The 12,931-nt window shown below is 30.5% G+C and overlaps 1 protein-coding gene across 9 annotated transcripts in view; it reads right to left on the bottom strand.

Moving 5' to 3' along the window:
• Window positions 1-2,452: 2,452 nt before the first annotated feature.
• Window positions 2,453-12,931, bottom strand: part of LOC148611959 (uncharacterized) — a 64,443-nt gene continuing 53,964 nt past the window's right edge. For all 9 annotated transcript variants that reach the window (XM_088593000.1, XM_088593002.1, XM_088592998.1 and 6 more), the window contains 2 exons: window positions 12,226-12,280; window positions 2,453-9,868 (listed from right to left, as the gene is read on the bottom strand). In XM_088593000.1, the coding sequence (XP_088449126.1) occupies window positions 9,788-9,868; window positions 12,226-12,280 (136 nt within the window). In that variant the 3' untranslated portion in view covers window positions 2,453-9,787. The remainder of the gene's footprint in view (window positions 9,869-12,225; window positions 12,281-12,931) is intronic.

Raw genomic sequence — 12,931 nt, 5'->3', positions numbered from 1 at the left:
AAATATGATTTTGAAAATATTTATTTTCAAACTTTAGCTTCATATCAGCTTTCATTACAGTGCAAGCAGGGGTTTGAACAGCATTGAAGATCATCTAAATTATACATGTATGAATTCTTTTCGGTCATATATATGCCATGGATGAAATAATACAAATACATTTCTAAAATAAATTGACTAATGAGAGTTTCTAGTGAACAATCAAAAGACTTTGAAAGTGGGGGTCCAAGCTATTAATTTCCTCATTTTTGCAAAAATTTTCCACATTTTTCCAACATTTCCTAGCAAAAGAGATGGTTCCTACCTTTGGAACACCCCAAATCAATATTAATTTTTTTTCAAAAAGGCATAAAAATATTGTATACAGAACCTCAAATACCTACACAATCTATTATCATACTTCATTTGAACAGAGCTTCCTGTTATGTATGACTTGTCTGGTAACTTGTATCATTGGTAGGTGAACATGACGGCTGCATCCAAAATTTTCGGGAAAATATCAAAACATATTTCCTTTTAATCTGGAAAGAGATACTGAAAATCAACATGGATAGACTTTTATCACACTGTGATGACTATGGTATAATTGTACATGTTCATGACAACATACTGTACAAAAGAAATCTGATGACTGATAAAACTAGTTCCTTATCCTTAGTTACTGATATACAATGTAAGTCAACAGCTTGTATCTATGGATCTATTAAAAAAGTTAAACAAAATAGCACGATAAACTTCTTAAAAAATTGAAAATTGTGTCATATACAAGGTCATACAAATGTATATGTTAATGTTTAGATTAATTTCCAAATCATATAATTCATGCAGTTTACTTCAAGTTATGTATGAAATGTTCTCATATGACTTACATGTACAATACCATGGAACATTAAATATTGTTTTTGATTTCTCTTGGTCAACTGTTCAGCAATACTTGTTTCACTGGAGTTTCCTTGACCTTGTACATGAATTTATTTTTGTTATCAAAAATGAAATATGGGGTACTGTATACACAAATAACAGATTCTTGTAAGGTTTTGTATGTGTTACCCTCATCATGTTCAACAAATTTGTATCATAGACTGTTTCATTTAAATGAAATTCAACAGTCATTGACTCAACGACAACTCTTCATGTCTTTATAAAAATGTTTGTATGGACTATGGAACATGTATACAGTACACATGTAAGGCTTAAGAAAGTTTCTTGTGTACCATATCTCCTGTAATTTGAACTGCACTCATTTACTGACTACAGCACATGATTTAGACAAATTATAATTAACAAATACATGGTATATGATAAACACTTAAGTTATTTATCATAATTCTTCATTATTGTAACTGTGTTCGAGCTAAATAAAATATTTGTATTTTCATCATGGCGGCACTGTAAACAATAATGAATGCATATCATTAATGTTCGTTCGTTTTGCTAATCAATTTTTTGATATATAAAAATATAAAAACAAGAAAATATAGCAAACAATTGAAATAAAAGCGAAATGAAAAAATATACTCAAATAAAACATTAATTTAGCGACAAATATGCCGAAGTTCATAAGCAAGCTGCTGATAAAAAAACACAATAAAGAAAATTTTAAATAGTTTGGTGTTTTTTGTAGAAGGTTTGGAATTATCTCAAACTACAATTTTCCGTTCGGAAGTCTGATTTTCGTTCAAAAGTCATGTAAAAGTCCGAGAATTCCGAACTCTTGTTTCCATGTGCTGGTTTTATTCTCAATAGGAAGTAAATAAATAAAGGGGAGATAATTGGCGGGAAAATCAAAGTTTTGTGTAGAAATACGCAGGACAGCTTATAAAACAATTGAGAAAATTCAGTTAAAACATAATTTGTTGTCTTCTTTTTTTCTTTAGACCATTTCCACCTCCATTATTATTAAAATTTTATAAACAATTTAAACAGTTTGTAAATCACAGAATAATTTTAAAGGGAAATCATAGTGAAAAAAAAACAAGTTTCATTGTCTTCCAATTAATGACAAATAACAAGTTTTAATGGGTTTTTTTTTCAGATTTAAAAACCATTAGTCAGTTTAAGTACAAAAAGTAACATTTTTTATGTATTAATATTGCACATTGAATTTATTGGACACTTAAAAAATTGGAATGGGAATTTGTGTTTATGAATGATGTGAAGGTACATACAATAAATTAGAATCCCACTTCTAAACTATGTCAGGTTAGATGATGGAATCTTTGAAAATGCTACGAAAAAATGTTTTTGTTTAAACTATAAAAAGTTGAATCTTTGAAAATACAAAAAAAAAATGTTTTTATTTAAAATGTAAAGAGTTGACATGCATTTCTGGTTCCCATTTTATTTTTTATTTTTTTCGACCGACCGACCGACCCAATTCCTTCCAGTCAAAAATCTGTAAACCAAAAAATTTAAAAAACTGTGGCCTAAGTGCATAAATTAGAACTACATATAGAAAACAATATTTTTATTGTCTTAAAACTTCAGAAGCTTTCAGTAACAGCAAAATGTCTTATAAATGAACACAGCATACTGGACACCCAATTACACATTCTAAAGTAATATAGTACAGTTATACGTAATGACAAGGCAGGCTAAAAAGGCAAAAAAGGTCAGGTACTAACTTAATACTTAAATAATACAATTGGGCCAACAATTCACATATTACAAATAGACAATACTGCAACAATAACTAAACAACTTCATGATGTGGAACTACAAATAATGGATTTTGAGTTCATTGAAAAAAACCCTGTCAGACATAACTCCATAAACATATGACATTCAGGGATGTAATGGCAGGTCAGATCACTATGTAAAAATCTTTCAGACAAGGGTGAATCCAGAGATTTTTAAAAAGGGGTGGGGTGGGGGTTCAGGCAATTATTTGCTCATTTTTGCTTAAATTTTGCATGAAATAAATAATTTTTTGCAACCAAACGGGGAGGGTTCAACCCCACACCCCTAATCCCCTCACTGTATGAAACCCATGTTTATAATTGTGAACATCAACTTTGGTCCAATAGTATAAACTAAAATAATATGAGCTGCCTAGTGCTTACACATAACTGTACTATAAGTTCTGGGCTCCAATGAAGTATGAGTGAGCATGACTAGTTATAGAAATCACAGACATGTACAAAGAAGAAAAAAGTATTTATAATAGAGCTGTATGGGCAAAAACAAAGTATACAAATGACAATGGAATGATTAGATGTAAAGAAAAAACTACAATGAAATGTGTCTAAACCATTTTGCCTGATTCTTACAAAAACTTACACTTTTTTAAGTTTCAAAGTGTAAGTTTTTGTAAGAATCAGGCAAAATGGGAAAAATCTGTAACATGCATGTCAAAAAGCCCATCAATTTGACAATATGATTTCACTCACAAATGCTTTCTCTTTTTGAGACCATGATCTCTGCATCACTGTATTTGCTCAGAAATTTTTTAATATAGAATTTTAGTAAAATTAGGTTTTTTACAAGAGTTATCTGCCCTTAAAATATTCATATTCAATGCATTTCAATGAAATAGAAACTCAATTTACCAAAATTATATGGAAAATCTTGTATTTTGTCTTTGATTCTGATGGTGCAAATAGTCAAATTATACTATCAAAATGGTGGGTTTTTATACCATGTTTCACCCACTGCCTGATTCTTACAGAGACTGACACTCAAATGTATTTTAGACCTGGATAAACCCAATTTTACAGTCCAAAAGTGTTTAAGATGGGTTTTACTGTAATATATTGATATATCTTTTGTCATAAAGTTATCAATGATTGCTTAAAATCTGTAAATAAATAGAAAAAAGTTTTCAAAATTTAAGATAACAAATGCATGCAAGGAACCAAACTAACAGAACAGGACCAAAAAAACATCAACAGAATAATTTTTTGTATTCTGCTGCATTGGAAACTAGTGTAAAAGTAAACATTGCCTTGCATTTTAAATTTTTGTTAACATAAATGGAAATTCCTCAATGGTGTAAATTTTGATATACAGAAATTCTCTGATGGTGAAATTTAGAAGTCTGCTACATATTTGGCAATAGAAAAAACATTATACAATAAATTTTGTTTTCACTGTGTACAACTGAAATATATCACATATATTTGTTTAACTTGTATTCTATCTGTTTAGGAATGACTGTTCTATTTTTTGGTCTATGAAGAAATAACTTCAATCACTTGGTGCATACTAAATAACCTGCATCACAGGTTGTGAAAGCACCATGGGCATTGAGGTTAGTTCATATAGACCGAAAAAGTAAAACAGTCATTCCTTATATTTTAATTTGAGTATCAAAATTCAACGAGTAAATCATTTAAGAAGGTTGATGATGTCACATTACAAAATTTGGTCTATGATGATGGACAAAATTTTTTATCCAATCAGAAAGCGTGTTACTCCTGAAATTAAATTATTTTAATGTGACTGAATATGTGAAAAACTGTCAGACAATGTCATATTTCAAAGAAAGTCAATTTATTTTTTTTCCTTCTACCCTAACATGTGGAACTGCTTTCCTTAAAATACTGTTAAAAATATCATTGAATGTTAGGTACTGATATCCATGGTGTGAATTAAAAAATAAAAACAACAAAAAGCCTAGTGTGCCCAATGGAATGTTACTTCAGGCTACTTTTGGAGTGCAATATACATTCAAATAAATGGAGTAACACTGAATATCAATCATATAATAAATGTGACTAACCACATTAAAGAAACTGAGACAAACAAAAAAAAACAAACATAAAATAAAAAATTTGATATTATTAATTGCACTACAGCTGTATAAGTTACATGTTAAAATTGTAAAAATTACATTTATGATACATTTAACAAAATAATTAGTTGCATTTCATACTTACTGTGATGTAATAGAGGATTATTGTTATATTTAAAAGGATGGTGTAATTTGAACCATACGTTCCTATATAATCAGAGCATTGTTTCACAGAGCACTCATAAGACTTATGTACATGTAAATCCTTTGCAAATCAATGGGACTTACTTGCACACAAGTCCTACATGGGGATCAAAGACACTCATGGCGGCTGTTTCTCAAAGCACTTGTAAGACTTACTTACATATAAGTACCTAACAAACCAATGGGACTTACATGCACATAAGTCTTAAGTAAGCTTTGTGAAATGAAGCACTGCATTTCAAATTTTGAGATAAAAGGGACAATAACTCCTGAACAGTAAATGCAATTTTTCCATAGTCAGAATGGAGTTGTATTTTATAACCCAAAGCACCATGTGAAAGTGTGAAAAGATATGTTTGAGCAGTTCTTTAATTATCATTCAAACCACAAGCTCAAAAGATGGACAGATGAATGATAGGCATGAGGATAAAAATATATACCTGACTCATAAAGGGGAAAGGTATAAAAAGTCAAGTATTATAAGACTGCATACTGGAATATACAGAAAGGACAAGAAGACAACATTAGACTAACAAGGTTAGATTATACCGGAATCTAGGCGAAGGTCTGTCACAGAAACTGAAAATCACTGATGACAAAATTTTGTTGAGTATGGTAACTATTATTTTCAAGAACAATGTGATGCAGTTTATTTTATAATGAAGCTGATAAAGTAACATTTGAACAATGGGAGTAAATATTATGAAAAGTATATATCAGGCACATAGCTAAATTTTTAGGGGGTTCAGAGGGGTATTAATTGCAAAAAGTTTTCCAACAAATTTATATTACTTCACCCATTCAAAGCTTATTTCCAACATTTGTTTGTTTGGGGGATTTGTCATTACCCCCAAACTCCCCATGCCTATGGGTATGTATATAAAAGAATTGATCAAAGTCTTTAAGATCAACAATTAGTTGATTCCAAATGCTTATACATTGTAAATTTCTAGAGAGGGGATTTAGTTATCAAAGGGAGATAACTGTTTGAAAAAAAAACAAAAAAAACAATTATATCTACACTCAACTATAAGTTGAGAATACAAAAACCTGGAATAAATGAGCATTCAACATGTACAAAAAAATTGGCACCATTTTAGTCTCTCACTTGAATACATTAGCCATGTATTCAAATCATACAATAAAATTTATGACACTTACATGTTGACATGGAATTAAATCAAAGAACAGTCGAGAAAAAATAAACACAAACAAAATCTAGAGTATTGTTTAAATTGACACGGTAAATCAAAGTATACTGGTGAATGATATATTTTTGTTGGTATGGCATGCTGTACCCAAAATTCTTGTCAAAAATAATTTCAGACAGAGCAGTTAACAACTGCCCAAAGAACCCCCTGGGAAGGTGTCATTCTCGCCATACTAATCCAGATTTGGATGCTACATCTCTGAATGAGTAATTTTTCAGTGCCTTGTTACAAATCATGTTTTCAGCAACAATAAATCTTAAACTTAGTACCTTAGTAAACTTTGTTCTCGTCCACGGTAAACCTATCAAAGAAAAGTAAAGACTGTTCAATTGAAATATATGAGGTACCCAGGGAAGGCACATTAAAATCTGGGTAACCACCCATAGAAGCAAATTAAGGTTTCAGACACTTTGAATTCTTACACTGCACTGTTAAAAAAAACTTACCATTAAAGTGCCTTTCCTAGGTACCTCATATGTTTTGACTGAACAGCCCTACAGTAAAGTAAAGCTGCACATACCAAATTAGGGTGGAATGGTTCAACTGAGGGCTACATTATATTGCTTTAATTTTTGTTTTACTGGTTAAACCTTTTTCTACTACTGTAATCATTTCCAAACAATGCTTAAACTGTAAACTAATTTTTTTTTGTGAGCAAGGAATAACAATAAAAATAAATCGCTACAAATAAGCCTTTTTATAATAAAATACAAATTTGAGAGTGTTTGATGTGAAAATGCATGTAAGCAGCCACTAAATTAAACTTGACATCCTAAATCACAAAAATAAATTGGTTTACAACACAAAACTTATCACGAAGTATTTCATGTGATCTCTACAAAAGCCTTTCATCTAAACTCTATCACCTATTTGTTTGTTTAAACATTAAAACATTTTATCTAGAGAGTCAAAGTAAACAAAAACAAGAATACATACTCAAATATCACAGAAAAGTCAAAATAAATCACTCGTGTCATAAATATAATTATTGTAAACATAAAGATACAAGAAAAAGCCTGGAATATCAATGAATTATGATATGTGTACATAATACTAAATGTTACATCAAGTTTACACATTGTATCAATTGCATATTAAATAAAACAATATTATAAATTAGTGAATCCATTCAATTGTCCAGGGCAACAGAAACCATTTTTTATTACAGAACTCCTCGTACTATCAAACAACAAGAACTTTAACTATTGATAAAAAAAAAAATTGTTAAAAAAAAAGAAATTCATAATATCGCAGCAATAAGGTTCAGTAAACTAAACAAATGATACTTGTATTTAAAATTATTTTGAAAAAGAGTAAATAAAACTTTCATCACTTAGAGTATGAATTAAAAAAAAAAAGTTCAGTGAGAAAATTATTTTAACAAATGCAGATGCAGTTATTACTAATGTTATGTAATTTTTCAATGACAATGAACAGTACTTATATATAACAGGGGCACAAAATGTTAGCATGGTAGATAGGCAAATTTTCAAGAGGGGAGTGTTAAATATTTGATATCTTATATTTAGTTCTTGGGATAAATGTAGCATGAATACATTGTTATATACAGACAGAAATCAAACTTAAAAGAAGATTAGGTTGTATTTTGAGTGTAAAGGAAAACCATACTTTACAATTTTCACAGCAGGAATAGAATTTTGAATTTACACAATAGCCCAGTTCTAATGATTTATCAAATGGACAAAATTTATCAACTGGATAAGTCTAGTACTTATTATATAGATAGCATTGTTTTCTCGAATGTTCCCAGTGAAATAAATTTCGATAATTCACACTGTGAAATAAATTCTGTAATTTCCCTCTCGGACTTTCTCCCGCCAAAACAACACAATTTTGATATCAATCCACCAATCACAGAATTTAAAATTCATGTTGAAAATATCGATAAACTATAAAGAAAATTTATACAATAAATAGGATAATCAATTGGTTTATTGTGAATAACCAAAATATGATCACTGGTGCCAAGAATGCTTGAGAATTTAACTTGTGTGCAGAACAAGTTTGCACACTTGTTAAATCTAGGCATTCTTCAGCACTGGCGATAATATTTTGGTTATTCACTCTTTCCAATTAATTATCCTATTATTATCCACTGGATAAATGTTTGAACTACAAGGCCCTGGTCTCGATTCCATAAAAAGTTGTAAGTGCTGAATCACATGAAATAGCTATTAAAAGTTGCTCATATTATTGAAAGCATGTTTAAAACTAAGGGAGATAATAAATGTAGCTAATGGTCTCACTAACCACTTCTAATGTTTCCATTACTTTACATGTTAAACAAGTAATTTTCAATGTTTCACTGTGAATTTCCAGGACAAATGACACCTTAAAGTTGCATACCATTACAAAGCTTGGAATATAAGGTTTTCAAAATCATTACTCTGATGGTAAGAGGTCCGTAGAAATTATCCACAAAATTTACTTTAATAAAAAATACTGAAAATCAACATTTTTACCTGTTCTGCTAACTGACAGCATGGAGGCAAATTACTCACACATGTAAACAATATTCATACACTTTTGTAGTAAATTACATATATGATTTCAAAGTACACATTCTCAGCTTTATTTTGACTACTTCTGATCAGAATATACACAAATAATGCACTTACAATGCATAGGTCTAGGTTCAGTGTGTTTTTGGTACTATATAGTGTTTTGGCCATTTGACCCGAAGTGGTTAGTGAGACCATAGATACAGAACTGAGGAACAAAGAGTTATAGATATTGATTTAAAAAAATTTGAATATGTGTATTTTTACAGTAATCTCTAACATTTCATTGTTTGAAAACCTTGTACTAAATTTACAAAAAAACTTGAATAGTTGATGTTAAACCTTGTTAATACTATGACCAAGTTACTCACGAAATAAATACACCTGGTACTAAGTTACTCATGAAATAAATAGTCTAAATTTCTATTTCCTATCGACTCAGTTGAAATCTACAAAAATCCATAAAAAATTTCAAGAAAAATGATATTGTATAAAAAATTAATTAAGCATTATGCAAACCAGTCTAAATCCTAAAATGTAAACAGTTTTCAGCAAACAGCACTGCCACACCTGTTATAAAATGGAACATTTACAGCACTGACATACCTCTTAAAAATGAAACAGCACTGCCATATCTCTTATAAAACAGACAGAAAATTGTAATCTCATAATACATGTATAAACAATTTTGATCAACAATAAAAAAAATCACAGTAAAGATAATATCATCTCAAAATAATTCTATAATAAACATTCAAGACCTCTAACCTCATTCTTCAACCACATGCTTAAATGCAGTGCAAGTTCAAACTATTACATGCTTTATATCATCAAGCATAAGCATTTGCCCATTTAAATGGATTTCTATAAATTGCTATGATGAAATAATCCATGATATACTAAAATGATTGAGTAATCCTAACGATAGTGATAAGATAAAACTCCATTGATAGTTTTACAATGGGTAAATTCAAAAGTCGTTAAATACTGTGATCTCAATGACAAACTTCAACAGGTCAATATATAGTTCCATCATGTGATGATGGCTTGTCATGAGTTTGTGTAGTCATGATATCCAAAACAACATGCAATTTTTACAGAATGTATATAGAAATTGATCATGACTTTGTTGTAATATTCCCTGTTGATTGCCGATGATGAGAAACAATATCCTCCTCATCTGAAGAATAAACACCACCCTGAAATTACAAGAAATACAAAATGAACCTCTACATAAAAACATCCAGTGATCAATTTCACCAAAAGATCTGTAAAGGTTGAGTAAGTCGTCAGTTTTGACATCACAATACTATTTTCTGCAGTGATGTCACATCTAATGACTAATTTCATAGTAACATTTTTTTTTGTAAATTGGTCACTGGATTCTCAGTTATAAACATTCAAGAATTATTTCAAGTACTTGTTTAGATCAAAGACTGAAGTCTTCAATGTCGCTAATCGTCAAATATTCTTTGCCAGTGATTTTGGCTTACTTTCAACATCGGAAATGGCATGAATGCGATATGCTCTAAAATTGGGTGATTTCCACTAGAAACTTGGTTCCCTTGATATGATTACTCTTTTGTAACCGTGACAACCTGAATGTTTTCAATCAAAACAACTGGTTACCAGGAACCATACTAAACAACTGGCAATAACTATATATAGGTATCAGGATCCTGATAGTATATAAGACTTGTATAGTCAATTGTAGCGAACCCCTGTGTTTGAATTGGAAACTGGATGATACAAAATGTACTACATAATTTCAATTCTAACTGATCATTTCATCTTTTAATGTTAACTTCTTGTTCTCATACAATCAAAAAAAAAAAAAAAACACACACACACACATAGACTTTTGTATGATACTTTTAAAAAAAAGTACATTTTAGCAATCTTTGGGCTGCTTATGATATTGACCAGGGAACTAGATTAAACAACTGGCAATGAATATTTATAAGTATCGGGACCCTGCTAATGTCTATGACCTGTATAGTCTTGTATTGAGCCCCTGTGCCTGATTCAAAACTGTGTAATGTTTAATGCTAACTGATCATTTCATGTTAACTCCCTGTTCTCATACAAGCAACTAACACACATAGAACACAGGTGTTTGATATTTAAGAGGTACATTTTTATCTCATATGAAGCTAGAGCTATGACGCTATGGCGGTAAACACAGTGCAGATCTACAGCATTACATGGAGTAGTAATATATAATTATGCAAATCATATGTGAATATAAAGTACTCAAATAACAAGTTCAACAAGTCGTCAACAATATTAGGACTTGAAAAGAAACATGTTCTCTAAGGTAAAAGTCAGCCCTCAATTTGTAGTTATCCTGATTGTTTGCAGAAGTTATTAATAACTGGAGTTTCAGAGGATCAGAAAACATAAATTCACTAGAGAAACTTAGATAATACAGTAGTCCAATTTTTCCAGTAAAAGGCAGTGTACACTGTACAATTAATGGTTCAAAACATTGTGTTAGAGTCGGAAAAAGATTTGATCAAGCTGATCTTTAATCACTTCCAAAAAACTAAAGGTGTGATGAACAGACAGACAGACAGACAACAGACACAATTACAATAGACCCCTAAATCATTGTCGGGGGTTAAAATAAAATCTCCTCCAGTTTTGTCTTTATTATTCAAATTTTAGGTGTTTGCAGAAATTTGCTTAATATCATTTATTTGCTAAATCAGCTAAATCGAAGGCAAAAGTGCACTTTGCAATTGGTTTGAGGTAGGTTTAAACCATGATGCACACTACATAGATCCAAGTAATACCAATAAACAGAATTATTTGAAACTACAACAAATATCAGAACAAGAATCATGTGTAGCCATACAATGATATTAACCGTAAAGCCCCTCTAAATAAAACCGATGAATGAACCTTCAATCTGTGGAAACCAGACCTTCAATGTCTAAATGAAACCCTGAGTCAATTTGAAAACTGTCTTAACCAAACCTCTTATAAGTCCTGTCATACCAGTTTCAGTATATTTTGATCCTATGGAAAACCAGGACCTGTCTAACGAAATTAAGTATAAGTGTTTGTAAGAATCAGGAAAAATGGGAAAAATCAGAAACATGCATGCCTAAACCCCACTGATCTGACAATGTAATATCACTCAAGGATACTCTGTCTATTTGAAAGGACCATTATTTGATCTCTGCATCACAGGCTTTGCAAAGAAATTTTTCAATAGAATCTTAGAAAAATGAGGTTTTTGACTGAGTTATCTGCCCTTTAAATGTTCATTTTCAGTGCATTTCAAGAAAATTGTAACTCAATGGTCCAGCATGATATGGCAAATCTTGTCGTTTTCCTTGATTCTGATGGTGCAAATAGTCAATTTACACTATCAAAATGGTGGTTTTTTTCTTACTATGTTTCATCAACTGCCTGATTCTTACAAGTACTGACACTTAATGCCAATGGAGCTTGTCTACCCATGTCTAACTGTAAATGTCGGTTTCAAACTTTACACATAGGAAAATATCTTATGTGGTTATATCTCATTACTGGTATTGGTTTATCATACCTGCTCAATTTTTTCATCTAACATCTTGAAAAACTCTATTTGACTGTTGGTCACCCTAGAATAAAACAACAGAAAAAGGACTTAATAAAAAAAACAGGCTTAAAATTCTACAGTACTAAAAATGTATCATACTTGTTATAACAGTTAAATCTGGTTTTATAAAAAATCTCAAATTAATATCTTCGATTCTTTCTCAAATCATTGAGATTTTCTCCATATCCTTCCTCAACTGAAATTTACAACAATTAGATCACTGGAAACTGAAAAGATTTAATGGAAAACTCAAGGATTTGAGGACAATCTCAAATTCAGAGATCCTTTTATGAAACCCATGCTATATCGCCAGAAATAAAAAAAACTTGAGGAAAATTCTAAGAATTAGTACAATCTTAAATTCAGATCTTGTACAAAACAAAGGCCTCTTTACTAAAGTGCAGAAGAGAAGCTAAACAGACTTTTCATTTAACATCTTTAACAAGGAAGATTAATCTAATTCCGTGATGTTAAACAGAGCAGTAATAGTGGGGAATTATCTGCTGTAAAAGTACTATAACATGATTGTAATTATTTGTCACTGCAATTAACTACAAGTCCATGTAAAAGTCTGGTTTCATTTAGACCTTTGTGATAGTCAGATGAAAAGTAAATGTTTGTTTTCTTTCCATATACAATGAAATCTGTGTAAACCAGGCCATTTTGGATTTTA

This window comes from Perna viridis, chromosome 7 (assembly GCF_037379345.1).
Source record: "Perna viridis isolate PV_CMFRI_1.1 ecotype Kerala chromosome 7, ASM3737934v1, whole genome shotgun sequence".
NCBI lineage: Eukaryota > Metazoa > Mollusca > Bivalvia > Mytilida > Mytilidae > Perna > Perna viridis.
Note: the sequence above shows the minus strand (reverse complement) of the source record. Positions and strands in the feature narration are given on the sequence as shown.